The sequence below is a fragment of the Heptranchias perlo genome, unplaced genomic scaffold (genome assembly GCF_035084215.1).
Source record: "Heptranchias perlo isolate sHepPer1 unplaced genomic scaffold, sHepPer1.hap1 HAP1_SCAFFOLD_303, whole genome shotgun sequence".
NCBI classification, from domain to species: Eukaryota; Metazoa; Chordata; class Chondrichthyes; order Hexanchiformes; family Hexanchidae; genus Heptranchias; species Heptranchias perlo.
This window is the reverse complement of record NW_027139315.1, coordinates 163,177-185,007: the sequence shown is the minus strand read 5'-3', so window position 1 is coordinate 185,007 and position 21,831 is coordinate 163,177. Positions and strand designations below refer to the sequence as shown.

Below are 21,831 nucleotides of genomic sequence, written 5' to 3'. Positions count from 1 at the left end.
ACCTTGATTTTAAAATTCTCAGCCTTGTTCACATCCTTCCATGGCCTCACCCCTCCCTATCTCTGTAACATCCTCCTGCCCAATAACCCTCTCAGATCTCTGTGCTCCTCCAATTCCTCCCTCTTGCACATCCTCGAATTTGATCGCTCCACCATTGGCAGCCGTACCTTCAGCTGCCTAGGCCCTAAGCTCTGGAATTCCCTCCCTAAACCTCTCCACCCCTCTCTCCTCCTTCAAGAAACTTCTTAAAACCTACCTCTTTGACCAAGCTTTTGGTCACCTATCCTAATATCTCTTATGCAGTTTGGTGTCAAATTTTGTTTGATAATTGCTCCTGTGAACCACCATGGAACGTTTTACTACGTTAAAGGTGCTAGATAAATGCACGTTGTTGTTTTGTTGTTGTTGTATGGAGTGGATAAAATCTACTCATAACACATAAGCTGCATGAATTTATGTAACTTTTTAAATCTTCACTTTTAAAAAATCTTACTGATGATAAAAATGAGTGGGATAATCTCTGCCTCGATCAAAAATGAAGCAAAAATTGTACTCCTTGAATCTTGTGATGGTGAAAATAAAGCCTGGAAATGTAATTTGGCTTCCATAGTCCATGTACACTATCATAGCCCTAGCCCATCCATTTAATCCCGTTCCACAGCGTATATACACACTATGATATCAATGAATCCTACCCATTTAAACTCCTTTCACAGGCCGTGTATATTCTACACAATTATGGGGCATGATTTTTACATGGAGCCGGGAAGGGAGCAGGATGGGGAGAGGGGGGAAGGTAATCAGAAGTGAAACTCGGAAGCAAAGTTGGCGGGTAAATGAAGGCAATAAATTTTACTTCCAGGTTTCGTGCCCTGCAGCCAGCCAGATTGGCAGTTTGGCTGGCTGTTGGGCAGGAATTGGAGAGGAGGGAGGGAGAGATCTTAGGCTGTGGAAGACATGGGGATGGGGGTGGGCCTTGGAGGACATCGTGGGCTGGGAGGTATTCAGGTCGCCAGAAGATCAGAGGATGTCACCAGAAGATTGGATGACTCTGTGGAGAAGATCGGAGATCAGGAGGAGTCAGAGGGGTCTTGGCCATCATGGTGGGTTGGACAAGGGGGGGGATGGGACATCAGGGGGTTCAGACATCAGGGGGGTTGGATCTTGGTAGGGGTTGACCATCGGGGGGATCGGACATCGGGCGCTAGGGATTGGGGCGGCCGATTGCAGGGTGCTGATCGTGTCAGGTGAGCTTGTTGGACCTGGATGAAGCACTCCTGCTCCTCCTGGCCCACAAGCACTCACCTCATGGATCCAGCTCTTCTTGCCTGCTTTTACCTGACGAGAATCAGAAGCAATAGGAGACCCATTAAGGTAAGGTTAAATTTGTTTCACCTTTATAATACACAAAAAATTAAGTGCCTCAACTATGGCAGTGAGGTATATCGCCTCTTTAACAATCGACCCACTGGCATTAAGTGGGGATGGGATTTCCAGGTTTCGGATGCGCGTGCATCAAACATGCCTGGGTTAAACCCGGAAATGGGCGCATTGTCAGGTTGCGGTCCCACTTCAAAAAACTTTAATTTTTACCTCCAACCCTCCTTCAACTCACCCGTTCTTTGGGGTTAAAATTACCCCCATGGACTCTATACCCATTTAACCTCTTTCCAGAGACTACGTATGCTCGACATTATCATGGACTCTATTTCACTCATTTAATTTTCTGAGGGAAAGGTCTATTTAAATACTCTCTGATCCTCAAAGGAATTGAGCAAAACCTAATATCTTCACTATCACCTATCCTCTATTCAATCTCGACTTTCTGCCCTTCACAGACAACATTTCCTTCCCACAAGTCTGGCATCACATGAATAATCAAGTCCTGAGGAATGTGACAGTATCTCAGTCTATATCCTTGTAATTGGTTTTGCCAGTAGTTTATTCCACATATCCACTATACCTTTGAGAGGGAAAGGTTTCTTTAAATCTAAATTATGTGTCTGTATTTTAAATATCTACATGATGTTCCCACTTAAGCTTCTATTGAATGAGGGGGGTGGTAGGTGGTGATCCTTGACCTTGTTTACCCTGAAGCCATGAGATTTCGTAGGGTCTGGAGTTAATGTTGAAGAGTCACGGGGTCACCCTGCACTGATTATATACCACTGTGTTCCAGGACATACCCGAGGATGGTGATGGAGGAGTCTGGGATGTTGGCTCATATAATTATGTCAGGCTGTTTGTTGACTAGTCTGTGGGATAGCTCTTGCATCTTGGACATCAGCCCCCAGATGTTAGTAAGGAGGATATTGCACGGCCGACAGGTGAGATTACCTTAGTCTTATCCTGATACAATGCCTGGGTCATTGCTGATTAGTCAGTCCGATTTTCTTATTATTATTGAATTTTGTACCGATTGTTTAGGAACATAGGAACAGGAGTAGGCCATTCAGCCTCACAAGCCTGCGCCGCCATTTGATAAGATCATGGCTGATCTGTGATCTAACTCCATATACCTGTCTTTGGCTCATATCCCTTAATACCTTTGGTTGCCAAAAAGATATCTATCTCAGATTTAAATTTAGCAATTGAGCTAGATCAATTGCCGTTTGCGGAAGAGAGTTCCAAACTTCTACCACCCTTTGTGTGTAGAAATGTTTTCTAATCTCACTCCTGAAAGGTCTGGCTCTAATTTTTAGACTGTGCCCCCTACTCCTAGAATCCCCAACCAGCGGAAATAGTTTCTCTCTATCCACCCTATCCGTTCCCCTTAAAATCTTATAAACTTCGATCAGATCAGCCCTTAACCTTCGAAACTCATAGAGTCATAGAGTTATACAGCACGGATAGAGGCCCTTCGGCCCATCGTGTCCGCGCCGGCCATCAGCCCTGTCTCCTCTAATCCCATATTCCAGCATTTGGTCCGTAGCCTTGTATGCTATGGCATTTCAAGTGCTCATCCAAATGCTTCTTGAATGTTGTGAGGGTTCCTGCCTCCACAACCCTCTCAGGCAGTGAGTTCCAGACTCCAACCACCCTCTGGGTGAAAAAGCTCCCCCTCAAATCCCCTCTAAACCTCCCGCCTTTTACCTTGAATCTATGCCCCCTTGTTATAGAACCCTCAACGAAGGGAAAAAGCTCCTTAGTATCCATCCTATCTATGCCCCTCATAATTTTGTACACCTCAATCATGTCCCCCCTCAGCCTCCTCTGCTCCAAGGAAAACAAACCCAATCTTCCCAGTCTCTCTTCATAGCTGAAGCGCTCCAGCCCTGGTAACATCCTGGTGAATCTCCTCTGCACCCTCTCCAAAGCGATCACATCCTTCCTGTAGTGCGGCGACCAGAACTCCAGCTGTGGCCTAACCAGTGTTTTATACAGCTCCATCATAACCTCCTTGCTCTTATATTCTATGCCTCGGCTAATAAAGGCAAGTATCCCATATGCCTTCTTTACCACCTTATCTACCTGTTCCGCCGCCTTCAGGGATCTGTGAACTTGCACACCAAGATCCCTCTGACCCTCTGTCTTGCCTAGGGTCCTCCCATTCATTGTGTATTCCCTTGCCTTGTTAGTCCCTCCAAAGTGCATCACCTCGCACTTTTCCGGGTTAAATTCCATTTGCCACTGTTCCGCCCATCTGACCAACCCATCTATATCGTCCTGCAGACTGAGGCTATCCTCCTCGCTATTTACCACCCTACCAATTTTTGTATCATCAGCGAACTTACTGATCATACCTTTTACATTCATATCCAAGTCATTAATGTAGACCACAAACAGCAAGGGACCCAGCACCGATCCCTGTGGTACCCCACTGGCCACAGGCTTCCAGTCACAAAAACAACCTTCGACCATCACCCTCTGCCTTCTGCCACTAAGCCAGTTTTGTATCCAAAGTGCCAAGGCACCCTGGACTCCATGGGCTCGTACCTTCTTGACCAGTCTCCTGTGCGGGACTTTATCGAAGGCCTTACTGAAATCCATGTATACCACATCCACTGCGTTACCCTCATCCACACGCCTAGTCACCCCCTCAAAAAATTCAATCAAATTAGTCAGACATGATCTTCCCTTGACAAAGCCATGTTGACTATCCCTGATTAATCCTTGCTTCTCCAAGTGGAGACTAATTTTGTCCTTCAGAATTTTTTCCAATAATTTTCCTACCACTGATGTTAGGCTCACTGGCCTGTAGTTCCCTGGTTTTTCCCTACTCCCCTTCTTGAATAATGGTATTACATTAGCGGTTCTCCAGTCCTCTGGCACATCCCCTGTGGCCAGAGAGGTTCTGAATATATGTGTCAGAGCCCCCGCAATCTCCTCCTTTGCCTCACACAGTAGCCTGGGATACATTTCGTCCGGGCCTGGGGATTTTTCCATTTTTAGGCCTGCTAAAACCGCCAATACCTCCTCCCGCTCGATGTTAATATGTTCGAGTATATCACAGTCCCCCTGTCGTATTTCTATGTCTACGTCGTCCTTCTCCATAGTGAAAACAGATGCAAAAAATTCATTTAGAACCCCTCCTACATCTTCCGGCTCCACACACACATTGCCATTTTTGTCCCTAATGGGCCCTATTTTTTCCCTAGTTATCCTCTTACCCTTAATATACTTATAAAACATCTTAGGATTTTCCTTTATTTTGCTCGCCAGTGTTATTTCATGGCCCCTCCTTGATCTCCTAATTTCCTTTTTAAGTATCCCCCTGCACTTTTTGTACTCCTCTAGGGCTTCCTCCATCTTTAGCCTTTTGTATCTGCCAAAAGCCCTCCTTTTTTTCCTAATCCATTCTCGTATATCCCCTGACATCCAAGGTTCCCTGGAGTTCTTGGAACCACCCTTGACCTTTACGGGAACATGTTGCCATTGTATGGTCTCAATCTCCCTTCGGAAAGACTCCCATTGCTCCGATGCGGATTTTCCTACAAGCAGCTGATCCCAGTCCATTTTGGCCAGATCCTGCCTTATCCTATTAAAATCGGCCTTCCCCCAATTTAGAACCTTTATTTCCGGCCCCTCCCTGTCCTTTTCCATGACCACCTTAAATCTCACCGAATTATGGTCACTGTCACCAAAGTGCTCACCTACTAGCACTTCTTCCACTTGGCCGGCCACATTCCCTAGAATTAGGTCCAGTACCGCCCCCTCTCTTGTAGGACTTTCTACATGCTGGCTCAAAAAGCTCTCCTGGATGCACGTTAAGAATTTTGTACCCTCTAAGCCTTTTACACTCTGAGTATCCCAGTTAATATTGGGGAAGTTGAAATCCCCCACTATTATTACCCTATTATTTGCACAATTTTCTGAGATTTGCCTACATATCTGTTCCTCTATCTCCCCCTGACTGTTTGGGGGTCTATAGTACACTCCCATCAAAGTGCTTGCCCCCTTTTTGTTTTTAAGCTCCACCCATATGCCCTCATTTGAGGAACCTGCTAATATATCATCCCTCCTTATGGCAGTAATTGATTCTTTAATTAATATTGCAACCCCCCCTCCTCTTATACCTCCCCCTCTGTCTCGCCTGAAGATTCTGTACCCCGGAATATTGAGCTGCCATTCTTGCCCCTCCCTCAACCATGTCTCTGTGACAGCAACAATATCATACTCCCATGTGTTTATCAACACCTTCAGTTCATCCACCTTATTCGCAAGACTCCTTGCATTAAAATTGATGCCATCCAGCCTTGCTCTTACATATTTGCCCTGTCTTCCAAACTGACTTGTTTTTTTCTCTATATTTGGCTGCACATCACCCCCTATTGTAGCTCCACTCTGTATCCCATCCCCCTGCCAAGTTAGTTTAAACCCCCCCCAACAGTGCTAGCATACCTCCCCGCAAGGGGAGAATACAACCCCAATTTGTGTAATCTCTCCTCGTAACTTAACCCATGAAGTCTGGGTATCACTCTAGTAAACCAACACTGCACTCCCTCCAAGGCCAATATGTCCTTCCGAAGGTGCGGTGCCCAGAACTGCTCACAGTACTCCAGGTGCGGTCTAACCAGGGTTTTGTATAGCTGCAGCATAACGTCTGCCCCCTTGTACTCTCGTCCTCTAGATATAAAGGCCAGCATTCCATTTGCCTTATTGATTATTTTCTGCACCTGTTCATGACACTTCAATGATCTGTGTACCTGAACCCCTAAGTCCCTTTGGACATCCACTGTTTTTAACTTTTTACCATTTAGAAAGTACCCTGTTCTATCCTTTTTTGATCCAAAGTGGATGACCTCACATTTGTCTACATTGAATTCCATTTGCCAGTTTTGCCCATTCACCTAATCTATCAATATCGCTTTGTAATTTTATGTTTTCATCTACACTGCTTACAATGACACCAATCTTTGTGCCATCGGCAAACTTAGATATGAGACTTTCTATGCCTTCATCTAAGTCGCTAATAAATATTGTGAATAATTGAGTGACTTGCTAGTAGTGTGGGACTGAAGTCCAGATGGGGTAGGGGTGGCAGGCTCCCTACCCTTTACGGTTCAACATGCATGTAATTGCCCTTTAGTGCAAATGGTGACACATATTGTAAGATCATGAGTTAGTACCCTACTTTAACCAGAGTGTGTTGTGTGAATCTACTTCAAACTTCTCAGCTTTTTTGAATTTTGAAGGTTGGCATATGTGAATCTACAGCTTTCACAGGTAATAAGGCAACAGATATTTTGAAACTCTCCAAGGCTGAAATGAGTTAGTACAAACCAATAAAAAAGGAAGGGGGTCATCGCGGGGGTACGTGATCGTTGGGGGGAGTTTGGGGGTCGGGGAGGGGGAGCAACATCTAAAACCTCCGTAAGTTGCTATAGGAGTCCCCATACCACATCATCACAAACCAAACAAAAGAGATGTGTTAACTTCGTGGAATACAAAACCGCAGAGCTGATGGCCTTATTTAAATCAGTGAAAGTGACTACCTTATTAAATTCACTGACACTGACTATCCCTTTATTAAATTCACTGACACTGACTATCCCTTTATTAAATTCACTGACGCTGACTATCCCTTTATTAAATTCACTGACGCTGACTATCCCTTTATTAAATTCACTGACACTGACTATCCCTTTATTAAATTCACTGACACTGACTATCCCTTTATTAAATTCACTGACGCTGACTATCCCTTTATTAAATTCACTGACCCTGACGATCCCTTTATTAAATTCACTGACACTGACTATCCCTTTATTAAATTCACTGACGCTGACTATCCCTTTATTAAATTCACTGACACTGACTATCCCTTTATTAAATTCACTGACACTGACTATCCCTTTATTAAATTCACTGATACTGACTATCCCTTTATTAAATTCACTGATACTGACTATCCCTTTATTAAATTCACTGACGCTGACTATCCCTTTATTAAATTCACTGACGCTGACTATCCCTTTATTAAATTCACTGACGCTGACGATCCCTTTATTAAATTCACTGATGCTGACTATCCCTTTATTAAATTCACTGCCACTGACTATCCCTTTATTAAATTCACTGACGCTGACTATCCCTTTATTAAATTCACTGCCACTGACGATTCCTTTATTAAATTCACTGACGCTGACTATCCCTTTATTAAATTCACTGCCACTGACTATCCCTTTATTAAATTCACTGACGCTGACTATCCCTTTATTAAATTCACTGACGCTGACTATCCCTTTATTAAATTCACTGACGCTGACTATCCCTTTATGAAATTCACTGCCACTGACGATCCCTTTATTAAATTCACTGACGCTGACTATCCCTTTATTAAATTCACTGCCACTGACGATTCCTTTATTAAATTCACTGACGCTGACTATCCCTTTATTAAATTCACTGCCGCTGACTATCCCTTTATTAAATTCACTGACGCTGACTATCCCTTTATTAAATTCACTGACGCTGACTATCCCTTTATTAAATTCACTGACGCTGACTATCCCTTTATTAAATTCACTGACGCTGACTATCCCTTTATTAAATTCACTGACGCTGACTATCCCTTTATTAAATTCACTAAAAGAGGTTATCCCTTTATTGAAAATACTGATTCTCCCTTTATTGAATGAACAGAAAGTGACAATCCCTTTATTGGATACATAAGAACATAAGAACATAAGAAATTGGAGCAGGAGTAGGCCAATCGGCCCCTCGAGCCTGCTCCGCCATTCAATAAGATCATGGCTGATCTGATCCCAACCACAAATCTAAAGAACACAAGAAGTCGGAGCAGGACCCGGCCACATAGCCCCTGGGCCCTCTCCGCCACCCACAGGGCATTGACCGATCCGAACTCAGCTTCATGTCCAATTTCCCGCCCGCTCCCCATAACCCCTAATTCCCTTTACTTCTAGGAAACTGTCTATTTCTGTTTTAAATTTATCTAATGATGTAGCTTCCACAGCTTCCTGGGGCAGCAAATTCCACAGACCTACCACCCTCTGAGTGAAGAAGTTTCTCCTCATCTCAGTTTTGAAAGAGCAGCCCCTTATTCTAAGATTATGCCCCCTAGTTCTAGTTTCACCCATCTTTGGGAACATCCTTACTGCATCCACCCGATCAAGACCCTTCACAATCTTATATGTTTCAATAAGATCGCCTCTCATTCTTCTGAACTCCAATGAGTAGAGTCCCAATCTACTCAACCTCTCCTCATATGTCCGCCCCCTCATCCCCGGGATTAACCGAGTGAACCTTCTTTGTACTGCCTCGAGAGCAAGTATGTCTTTTCTTAAGTATGGAGACCAAAACTGTATGCAGTATTCCAGGTGCGGTCTCACCAATACCTTATATAACTGCAGCAATACCTCCTTGTTTTTATATTCTATCCCCCTAGCAATAAAAGCCAACATTCCGTTGGCTTTCTTGATCACCTGCTGCACCTGCATACCAACTTTTTGATTTTCTTGCACTAGGACCCCCAGATCCCTTTGTACTGCAGTACTTTCCAGTCTCTCGCCATTAAGAAAATAACTTGCTCTCTGATTTTTCCTGCCAAAGTGCATAACCTCACATTTTCCAATATTATATTGCATCTGCCAAATCTCCGCCCACTCACCCAGCCTGTCTGTATCCCCTTGCAGGTTTTTTATGTCCTCCTCACTCTCTACTTTCCATCCCATCTTTGTATCATCTGCAAATTTTGATATGTTGCACTCGGTCCCCTCCTCCAAATCGTTAATATAGATTGTAAAGAGTTGGGGACCCAGCACCGACCCCTGTGGAACACCACTGGTTACTGGTTGCCAGTCCGAAAATGAACCATTTATCCCAACTCTCTGCTTCCTGTTTGATAACCAATCCTCCACCCATGCCAGAATATTACCCCCAATCCCGTGATTTTTTATCTTAAGTAATAATCTTTTATGTGGCACCTTGTCGAATGCCTTCTGGAAGTCTAAATACACTACGTCCACTGGTTCCCCTTTATCCACCCACTGATTCTTCCTTTATTGAATCCACTGAAATTGATTATCCCTTTATTGAATACACTGAAAGTGACTATCACTTTATTGAATTCATGAAAACTGACTATTCCTTTATGAATACACTGACACTGAATATTCCTTTCTTGAATTCACTGACAGTGACTGATCCTTTATTGAATGCACTGACACTTACTATTCCTTTATTGAATTTTTTTTCATTCATTCATGGGATGTGGGCATCACTGGCAAGGCCGGCATTTATTGCCCATCCCTATTTGCCCTTGAGAAGGTGGTGGTGAGCCGCCTTCTTGAACCACTGCAGTCCATGTGGTGAAGATTCTCCCACAGTGCTGTTAGGAAGGGAGTTCCAGGATTTTGACCCAGCGACGATGAAGGAACGGCAATATATTTCCAAGTCGGGATGATGTGTGACTTGGAGAGGAACGTGCAGGTGGTGGTGTTCCCATGTGCCTGCTGCTCTTGTCCTTCTAGGTGGTAGAGGTCGCAGGTTTGGGAGGTGCTGTCAAAGAAGCCTTGGCAAGTTGCTGCAGTGCACCTTGTAGATGGTACACACTGCAGCCACGGTTTGCCGATGGTGGAGGGAATGAATGTTTAAGGTGTTGGATGGGTGCCGATCAATTGGGCTGCTTTGTCCTGGATGGTGTCGAGCTTCTTGATTCCATCACACTCCTGACTTGTGCCTTGTAGATGGTGGAAAGGCTTTGGGGAGTCAGGAGGTGAGTCACTCGCCACAGATTACCCAGCCTCTGACCTGCTCTTGTAGCCATAGTATTTATGTGGCTGGTCCAGTTAAGTTTCTGGTCAATGGTGACCCCAGGATGTTGATGGTGGGGGATTTGGTGATGGTAATGTCAAGGGGAGATGGTTAGACTCTCTCTTGTTGGAGATGGTCATTGCCTGGCACTCGTCTGGCGTGAATGTTACTTGCCACTTATCAGCCCAAGCCTGGATGTTGTGCAGGTCTTACTGCATGTGGGCACGGATTGCTTCATTATCTGAGGGGTTGCGAATGGAACTGAACACTGTGCAATCATCAGCGAACATCCCCATTTCTGACCTTATGATGGGGGGAAGGTCATTGATGAAGCAGCTGAAGATGGTTGTGCCTAGGACACTGCCCTGAGGAACACCTGCAGTGATGTCCTCGAGCTGAGACGATTGGCCTCTAACAACCACTACCATCTTCCTTTGTGCTGGTTATGACTTCAGCCACTGGAGAGTTTTCCCCCTGATTCCCATTGACTTCAATTTTACTAGGGCTCCTTGATGCCACACTCGGTCAAATGCTGCCTTGATGTAAGGGGTAATTACTCTCACCTCACCTCTGGAATTCAGCTCTTTGTCCATGTTTGGACCAAGGCTGTAATGAGGTCTGGAGCCGAGTGGTCCTGGTGGAACCCAAACTGAGCATCGGTGAGCAGGTTATTGGTGAGTAAGTGCTGCTTGGTAGCACTGTCGACGACACCTTCCATCACTTTGTTGATGATTGAGAGTAGACTGATGGGGCGGTAATTGGCCGGATTGGATTTGTCCTGCTTTTTGTGGACAGGACATACCTGGGCAATTTTCCACTCTTGTCGGGTAAGTGCCAGTGTTGTAGCTGTACTGGAACAGCTGGGATGTTGTCGGGGCCCATAGCCTTTGCTATATCCAGTGCACTCAGCCGTTTCTTGATATCACGTGGAGTGAATCAAATTGGCTGAAGACTGGCTTCTGTGATGGTGGGGATATCGGGAGGAGGCTGAGATGGATCATCCACTCGGCACTTCTGGCTGAAGATGGTTGCAAACGCTTCAGCCTTGTCTTTTGCACTCACATGCTGGGCTCTGCCATCGTTGAGGATGGGGATGTTCACGGAGCCTCCTCCTCCCGTTAGTTGTTTAATTGTCCACCACCATTCACGACTGGATGTGGCAGGACTGCAGAGCTTTGATCTGATCCGTTGGTTGTGGAATCGCTTAGCTCTGTCTGTAGCATGTTGCTTCTGCTGTTTAGCATGCATGTAGTCCTGTGTTGTCGCCTCACCAGGTTGGCACCTCATTTTTAGGTATGCCTGGTGATGCACCTGGCATGCCCTTCTACACTCCTCATTGAACCCCTGGCTTGATGGTAATGGTAGAGTGAGGAATATGCCGGGCCATGAGGTTACAGATTGTGCTGGAATACAATTCTGCTGCTGATGTCCCACAGCGCCTCATGGATGCCCAGTTTTGAGCTGCTAGATCTGTTCTGAATCTATCCCATTTAGCACGATGGTAGTGCTAGTAGTCCTTCTGTAAGGGACAATAGTGAACCAGGTGGGTTTTTACGACAATCTGGTATTTTATGGTCACCATTACTGATGCTAGCTTTATCATTCCAGGTTTTTTTTTGATTAACTGAATTTAAATTCCCCAGCTGCCGTGGCAGGATTTGAACTCATGACTCCCGATTATTAATCCAGGCCTCTGGATTACTAGTCCAGTAACATAACCAGTATGCTACCGTACCTGTTAATACATTGATTATCCCTTTATTGAAAGTGATTGTCCCTTTATTGAATACACTGAAAGTGATTATCCCTTTGTTTAATGAATTGAAAGTGACTATCCCTTTATTTAATACACTGACGCTGAATATTCTTTATTGAGTACACTGTCAGTGACTATTCCTTTATTGAATACACGGAAAGTGAATATTCCTTTATTGAATGCACTGAAAGTTACTATCCCTTTATTTATTGCGTGGACAGTGACTATTCCTTTATTGAATACACTGACAGTGACTATCAATTTATTGAATACACTGACAGTGACTATTCCTTTATTGAATCCACTGACAGTGACTATCAATTTATTGAATTCACTGACAGTGACTATTCCTTTATTGAATACACTGACAGTGACTATCAATTTATTGAATACACTGACAGTGACTATCAATTTATTGAATACACTGACAGTGACTATCAATTTATTGAATACACTGACAGTGACTATCAATTTATTGAATACACTGACAGTGACTATCAATTTATTGAATTCACTGACAGTGATTATTCCTTTATTGAATACACTGACAGTGACTATCAATTTATTGAATTCACTGACAGTGATTATTCCTTTATTGAATACACTGACAGTGATTATTCCTTTTTTGAATACACTGACAGTGACTATCAATTTATTGAATACACTGACAGTGATTATTCCTTTATTGAATACACTGACAGTGACTATCAATTTATTGAATTCACTGACAGTGATTATTCCTTTATTGAATACACTGACAGTGACTATCCCTTTATTGAATACACTGACGGTGACTATCAATTTATTGAATACACTGACAGTGACTATCAATTTATTGAATTCACTGACAGTGATTATTCCTTTATTGAATACACTGACAGTGACTATCCCTTTATTGAATACACTGACAGTGACTATCAATTTATTGAATACACTGACAGTGACTATCAATTTATTGAATACACTGACAGTGATTATTCCTTTATTGAATACACTGACAGTGACTATCAATTTATTGAATTCACTGACAGTGATTATTCCTTTATTGAATTCACTGACAGTGACTATCCCTTTATTGAATACACTGACGGTGACTATCAATTTATTGAATTCACTGACAGTGATTATTCCTTTATTGAATTCACTGACAGTGATTATTCCTTTATTGAATTCACTGACAGTGATTATTCCTTTATTGAATACACTGACAGTGACTATCAATTTATTGAATACACTGACAGTGATTATTCCTTTATTGAATGCACTGACAGTGATTATTCCTTTATTGAATACACTGACAGTGACTATCAATTTATTGAATTCACTGACAGTGATTATTCCTTTATTGAATGCACTGACAGTGATTATTCCTTTATTGAATACACTGACAGTGATTATTCCTTTATTGAATACACTGACAGTGACTATCAATTTATTGAATACACTGACAGTGACTATCCCTTTATTGAATACACTGACGGTGACTATCAATTTATTGAATACACTGACAGTGACTATCAATTTATTGAATACACTGACAGTGATTATTCCTTTATTGAATTCACTGACAGTGATTATTCCTTTATTGAATGCACTGACAGTGATTATTCCTTTATTGAATTCACTGACAGTGACTATCCCTTTATTGAATACACTGACAGTGACTATCAATTTATTGAATTCACTGACAGTGATTATTCCTTTATTGAATTCACTGACAGTGACTATTCCTTTATTGAATACACTGACAGTGACTATTCCTTTATTGAATTCACTGACAGTGATTATTCCTTTATTGAATCCACTGACAGTGACTATTCCTTTATTGAATACACTGACAGTGACTATTCCTTTATTGAATACACTGACAGTGACTATTCCTTTATTGAATTCACTGACAGTGATTATTCCTTTATTGAATCCACTGACAGTGATTATTCCTTTATTGAATACACTGACAGTGACTATTCCTTTATTGAATCCACTGACAGTGATTATTCCTTTATTGAATTCACTGACAGTGACTATTCCTTTATTGAATACACTGACAGTGACTATCAATTTATTGAATTCACTGACAGTGATTATTCCTTTATTGAATCCACTGACAGTGATTATTCCTTTATTGAATCCACTGACAGTGATTATTCCTTTATTGAATACACTGACAGTGACTATCAATTTATTGAATACACTGACAGTGACTATCAATTTATTGAATCCACTGACAGTGATTATTCCTTTATTGAATCCACTGACAGTGATTATTCCTTTATTGAATAAGAACATGGAGCAGGAGTAGGCCGTACGACCCCTCGAGCCTGCTCCGCCATTCAATCAGATCATGGCTAGATCTTCAACCTCAACTCCACTTTCCCGCCTGATCCCCACATCCCTTGATTGACCTATAGTCCAAAAATTTATCTATCTCAGCCTTGAATATATTCAATGACTCAGCATCCACAGTAGAGAATTCCAAAGATTCACAACCCTCTGAGTGAAGAAATTCCTCCTTATCTCAGTATTAAATGGCCGACCCATTATCCTGAGACTATGACCCCTAGTTCTAGACTCTCTAGCCAGGGGAAACAACCTCTCAGCATTTACCCTGTCAAGCCCCCTCATAATCTTATATATTTCAATGAGATCACCTCTCATTCTTCTAAACTCCAGAGAGTATAGGCCCATTCTGCTCAATCTCTCCTCAAAGGACAACCCTCTCATCTCAGGAATTAATCTAGTGAATCTTCATTGCACCACCTCTAAGGCAAGTATATCCTTTCTTAGATAAGGAGACCAAAACTGTATGTAGTACTCCAGGTGAGATCTCACCAAAGCCCAGTACAATTGTAGTAAGACTTCCTTATTCTTGTACTCCAACCCCCTTGCAATAAAGGCCATTATGTCATTTGCTTTCCTAATTGCTCCGTGCTAACTTTTTGTGTTTCTTGTACGAGGACACCCAAGTCTCTCAGGACACCAACATTTATTAGTTTATCACCATTTAAAAAATATTCTGTTTTTCTGTTCTTCCTACCAAAGTGAATAACTTCACATTTCCCCACATTAAACTCCATCTGCCACCATCTTGTCCACTCACTTAACCTGTCTATATCCCTTTGCAGACTCTTTGGGAGTGATTTTAAACCCCAAGAACAGGTAGATTGGGGACGGGTGGGAGTTAAAAATAGTTTTTTTTTTGGGAGGCAACCACAAAATTTTAAGACTTTTTATTCCCAGTGGGAAGCCTGTACTTTACGAAATAAAGCCGGGTTGCGTTCGAGACCCAAAAAACAACTATTTTCAACTCCCATTCACTTGGGGTTTAAAATCACCCCCTTTGCGTCCTCCTCACAACTTACTTTCCCACCTAGCTTTGTATCGTCAGCAAACTTGGATATATTACACTTTGTCCCTTCATCTAAGTCATTAATATAGATTGTAAATAGCTGAGGCCCAAGCACTGATCCTTGCGGCACCCCACTAGTTACAGCCTGCCAATCTGAGAATGACCCGTTTATCCCTACTCTCTGTTTTCAGTCCATTAACCAGTCCTCTATCCATGCTAATATGTTACCCCAACCCCTTAAGCCCTTATCTTGTGTAACAACTTTTTATGTGGCACCTTATCGAATGCCTTTCTGAAAATCCAAATATACGACATCTGCTGGTTCCCTTTTATCTACCCTGCTAGTTACAGCCTCAAAAAACTCTAATAAATTTGTCAAACACGATTTCCCTTTCATAAAATCACGTTGACTCTGCCTAATCATATTATGATTTTCCAAGTGCTATCTTCCCACTTCCTTAATAATGGATTTTAGCATTTTCCCGATGACTGATGTCAGGCTAACTGGCCTGTAGTTTCCTGTTTTCTCTCTCCCTCCCTCCTTTCTTGAATAGTGGGATCACATTTGCTACCTTCCAATCCGTTGGGTTCATTCTAGAATCTAGGGAATTTTGGAAGATCACAACCAATGCATCCACTATCTCTGCAGCCACCTCTTTTAGAACCCTCGGATGTAGGCCATCAGGTGCAGGGGATTTATCGGCTTTTAGTCCCATTAGTTTCTCAAGTATTTTTTTTCTGCTGATATTAATTACTTTAAGTTCCTCACTCTCATTAGTCCCTTGGTTCCCCACTATTTCTGATACGCTTTTTGTGTCTTCAGAATACACGGACACTGACTATCCCTTTATTGAATTCACTGACAGTAACTATCCCTTTATTGAATTCACTGACAGTAACTATCCCTTTATTGAATTCACTGACAGTAACTATCCCTTTATTGAATTCACTGACAGTAACTATCCCTTTATTGAATTCACTGACAGTAACTATCCCTTTATTGAATTCACTGACAGTAACTATCCCTTTATTGAATTCACTGACTAACTATCCCTTTATTGAATTCACGGACACTGACTATCCCTTTATTGAATTCACTGACAGTAACTATCCCTTTATTGAATTCACTGACAGTAACTATCCCTTTATTGAATTCACTGACTAACTATCCCTTTATTGAATTCACGGACACTGACTATCCCTTTATTGAATTCACTGACAGTAACTATCCCTTTATTGAATTCACTGACAGTAACTATCCCTTTATTGAATTCACTGACAGTAACTATCCCTTTATTAAATTCACTGACACTGACTATCCCTTTATTTAATTCACTGACAGTGACTATGCCTTTACTGAATCCACTGAATACACTGACACTGACTGTCCCTTTATTGAATTCTCTTACTGTGACTATTCCTTTATTGAATACATTAAAAGTGACTATCCCTTTATTGAATTCACTGACAGTGACTATCTCTTTATTGAACATGCCGAAACTGACTATCTCTTTATTGAATTCACTGATGCTGACTATCTCTTTATTTAATTCACTGACAGTGACTATCCCTTTGGTAAATTCACTAAAAGTGACTATCCCTTTATTGAATTCACTGAAAATGATTATCCCTTTATTGAATACACTGATTATCCCTTTATTGAATACAATGATACTGAGTATCCCTTTTTGAATTCACTGAAAGTGACTATCCCTTAATTGAATTCACCAGGAACATAGGAACAGGAGTAGGCCATTCAGCCTCTCGTGCCTGCTCCGCCATTTGATAAGATCATGGCTGATCTGTGATCTAACTCCATATACCCGCCTTTGGCCCATATCCCTTAATACCTTTGGTTGCCAAAAAGCTATCTATCTCAGATTTAAATTTAGCAATTGAGCTAGTATCAATTGCCGTTTGCGGAAGAGAGTTCCAAACTTCTACCACCCTTTGTGTGTAGAAATGTTTTCTAATCTCACTCCTGAAAGGTCTGGCTCTAATTTTTAGACTGTGTCCCCTACTCCTAGAATCCCCAACCAGCAGAAATAGTTTCTCTCTATCCACCCTATCCGTTCCCCTTAATATCTTATAAACTTCGATCAGATCACCCTTTAACCTTCTAAACTCCAGAGAATACAACCCCAATTTGTGTAATCTCTCCTTGTAACTTAACCCTTGAAGTCCAGGTATCATTCTAGTAAACCTACGCTGCACTCCCTCCAAGGCCAATATGTCCTTCTGAAGGTGCGGTGCTCAGAACTGCTCAGAGTACTCCGGCTGCGGTCTAACCAAGGTTTTGTATAGCTGCAGCATAACTTCTGCCCCCTTGTACTCTAGTCCCCTAGATATAAAGGCCAGCATTCCATTAGCCTTCTTGATTATTTTCTACACCTGTTCATGACACTTCAATGATCTATGTCCCTGTACCCCTAAGTCCCTTTGGACATCCACTGTTATTAACTTTTTACCATTTAGAAAGTACCCTGTTCTATCCTTTTTTGATCCAAAGTGGATGACTAACAGTGACTATCCTTTTATTTAATCCAATGACAGTGACTATTCTTTTATTGAATCCACTGACAGTGACTATCTCTTTATTGAATCCACTGACAGTGATTATTCCTTTATTGAATGCACTGACAGTGACTATTCCTTTATTGAATGCACTGACAGTGACTATTCCTTTATTGAATACACTGACAGTGACTATTCCTTTATTGAATGCACTGACATCGACTAGCCCTTTATTGGTTGCACTGACAGCAATAGAAAATAAGGTAATTCAGCCCAAAAAGAATAGAACTGGGATTATAACAGAGTTAACATTTTCACTTTTTTCTGAACAAGTTGCAAATCTTTGATGTTACCTGGGTTTTGGAGCTCTTCCATTGTATAAACCCGTCTCTGTTGGTCGATAATTCTGAAATAGTTGATCTGAAATGTAGAAATGTTATCAAATATGAAAAGTACTTGTTCATATTTCTCTTCTGTTTGATATGAAGCAGATATAGCTCAAGTTCCAGAAACTACAATCATAGAATCATAGAGTCATACAGCACAGAAGGAGGTCATTCGATCTACCATGTCTGTGCCAGCTCTTTGAAAGAACTCTCCAATGACAGCGAACCTTCAATAATTTCTGTATGTGAACCCCCAGGTCACTCTGTTCCTACACCCCCTTTAAAATTGTACTATTTAATTTTTATTGCCTCTCTTCATTTTTTCTTCCAAAATGCAGCACTTCACACTCATCTGCATTAAATTGGCCACAATCTTTCAATCCTGTTTGGATATGGGAGAAGTGCCAGAGGACTGAAGGATTGCAAATGATACAGCCCTGTTGAAAAAAGGGGAGCGAGATAAACCACATAACAATAGGCCAGTCAGCCTAATGTTGGTGGTGGGTAAACTTCTAGAGACTGTAATCCAGGACAAAATTAATTGTCACTTGGAAGAATAAGGGTTAATAAATGGCAGCCAACATGGATTTGTTAAAGGCAAATCATGTCTGACAAACTTGATTGAGTTCTTCAAAGAAATAATGGAGAGGGATGATGAAGTTAGTGCAGTTGATGTTGTGTATATGGACTTTCAAAAGGCGTTTGATAAATTGCCACATATTAGCAAAATTGAAGCCTATGGGAATAAAAGGGCAGTGAAAGAAAACAATAAGGACTTCTATAGGAATTCAGGAATATAGGATCAGGAGTAGGTCATTTAGTCCGTTGAGCCTGTTCCGCCATTTAATTAGATCATAGCAGACCTATACATCAACTCCATTTACCCGTCTTTGCTCCATATCCCTTGATACCCTTACCTAACAAAAACCTATCAATCTCAGCCTTGAAAATTTCAATTGACCCCCAGCACCCATAGCCTTTTGGGGGAGAGAGTTCCAGATTTTCACCACCCTTTGTGTAAAAAAATGGTTCATGATTTCATTCCTAACTAGTTTCTCTGAATCTACCCAATTGAATCCTTTAATCTTTTCAAATACCTCGATTAGATCACCCCTCAACCTTCTTAATTCAAGGGAATACAAGTCAAGTTTCACATCCTGTCCTCATAATTTTACCCTTTAAGCCCGAGTATCATTTAGGCCATTATATCTTTCCTGAGATTTGCTGCCCAAAACTGAATGCAGTACTCCAGAGGGGGTGTGTCCAAGGCTCTGTATAACTGAAGCATCTCTTCCTCACTTTTTTTTAATATATTCGTTCATGGGATGTGGGCGTCGCTGGTGAGGCCGGCATTTATTGCCCATCCCTAATTGCCCTTGAGAAGGTGGTGGTGAGCCGCCTTCTTGAACCGCTGCAGTCCGTGTGGTGACTGTTCTCCCACAGTGCTGTTAGGAAGGGAGTTCCAGGATTTTGACCCAGCGACGATGAAGGAACGGCGATATATTTCCAAGTCAGGATGGTGTGTGACTTGGAGGGGAACGTGCAGGTGGTGTATTACAATCCCCTTGAGATAAAGGCCAACATTCCATTAGTGATTTGTGTAAATATAAACCTAAATTTCTTTGCTCCTCCACACCTCCTACTCTCTCACCTTAAGAAAATATTCAGTTTGTCTTACTCGGATCTAAAATGGATGACCTCACAGTGCCCCACATTGATCTGCATCTGCCATAGTTTTGCCCATTTACTTACTCTGTCTGTGACCCTTTGTAACTTCCTGCTCCCATCTACAGAACTTTCTGTGCTTCCCTAAAAGTGTTACCTGAACTCTTGGATATAAAACTTTATTTCTTCATCTGAGTCATTAATATATATGGTGAAAAGCTGAGGCCCCAATTCAGATCCCTGGGGAACACCACTTGTCACATCCCTCCAATCAGAAGATGTTCTCTTTATCCCTACTCACTGTTACCTTCTACCAATTACCAACCCATATAAGGTTACCTCCAATTCTGTGCATTTTCATTTTTGCTAATAATCTCTTGTGTGGAACCTTATTAAATGCTTTCTGAAATTCCATATAGACAACATCCATAAACGCATCCCTATCCACCATGCTGGTGACATCCGCAAAAAGTTCAATTAGATTAGTTAGACATGACCTACCCTTCACAAATCCACTCTGACTACCTATGATCAGGACAAACTTGTCTAAGTACTCAGTCACTTTGGCTCTGATGATATATCGGAGTGCAAAAGACAAGGCTGAAGCGTTTGCAACCATCTTCAGCCAGAAGTGCCGAGTGGATGATCCATCTCGGCCTCCTCCCGATATCCACACCATCACAGAAGCCAGTCATCAGCCAATTCGATTCACTCCACGTGATATCAAGAAACAGCTGAGTGCACTGGATACAACAAAGGCTATGGGCCCCGACAACATCCCGGCTGTAATGTTGAAGACTTGTGCTCCAGAACTAGCCGCGCCTCTAGCCAAACTGTTCCAGTACAGCAACAACAGTGGCATCTACCCGACAATGTGGAAAATTGCCCAGGTATGTCCTGTCCACAAAAAACAGGACAAATCCAATCCAGCCAATTACCGCCCCATCAATCTACTCTCAATCATCAGCAAAGTGATGGAAGGTGTCGTCGACAGTGCTATCAAGCGGCACTTACTCACCAATAACCTCACCGATGCTCAGTTTGGGTTCCGCCAGGACCACTCGGCTCCAGACTTCATTACAGCCTTGGTCCAAATATGGACAAAAGAGCTGAATTCCAGAGGTGAGGTGAGAGTGACTGCCCTTGACATCAAGGCAGCATTTGACCGAGTGTGGCACCAAGAAGCCCTAGTAAAATTGAAGTCAGTGGGAATCAGGGGGAAAACTCTCCAGTGGCTGGAGTCATACCTAGCACAAACGAAGATGGTAGTGGTTGTTGGAGGCCAATCATCTCAGCCCCAGGACATTTCTGCAGGAGTTCCTCAGGGCAGTGTCCTAAGCCCAACCATCTTCAGCTGCTTCATCAATGACCTTCCCTCCATCATAAGGTCAGAAATGGGGATGTTCGCTGATGATTGCACAGTATTCAGTTCCATTCGCAACCCCTCAGATAATGAAGCAGTCCGAGCCCACATGAAGCACGACCTGGACAACATCCAGGCTTGGGCTGATATGTGGCAAGTAACATTCGCGCCAGACAAGTGCCAGGCAATGACCATCTCCAACAAGAGAGAGTCCAACCACCTCCCCTTGACATTCAACGGCATTACCATCGCCAAATCCCCCACCATCAACATCCTAGGGGTCACCATTAACCAGAAACTTAACTGGACCAGAGTAAGAGGTGTAGGCAGGTAGTGCAGGGGTCCCCTGTGGCCATCCCCCTCTCAAACAGGTATACCGCTTTGGATACTGTTGGGGGAGATGGCTCACCAGGGGAAGGTGACAGCGGCCAGGTTCATGGCACCGTGGCTGGCTCTGCTGCACAGGAAGGCAGGAAAAAGAGTGGCAGAGCTATAGTGATAGGGGACTCGATTGTAAGGGGAATAGACAGGCGTTTCTGCGGACGCAACCGAGACTCCAGGATGGTATGTTGCCTCCCTGGTG

At 42.5% G+C, this 21,831-nt stretch overlaps 1 protein-coding gene across 2 annotated transcripts in view; it reads right to left on the bottom strand.

Moving 5' to 3' along the window:
• The window catches only part of LOC137311128 (apolipoprotein L3-like), a 37,402-nt gene that overhangs the window by 8,571 nt on the left and 7,000 nt on the right, over positions 1-21,831 (bottom strand). For both annotated transcript variants that reach the window (XM_067978497.1, XM_067978498.1), the window contains exon 2: positions 18,188-18,254. In XM_067978497.1, the coding sequence (XP_067834598.1) occupies positions 18,188-18,209 (22 nt within the window). In that variant the 5' untranslated portion in view covers positions 18,210-18,254. The remainder of the gene's footprint in view (positions 1-18,187; positions 18,255-21,831) is intronic.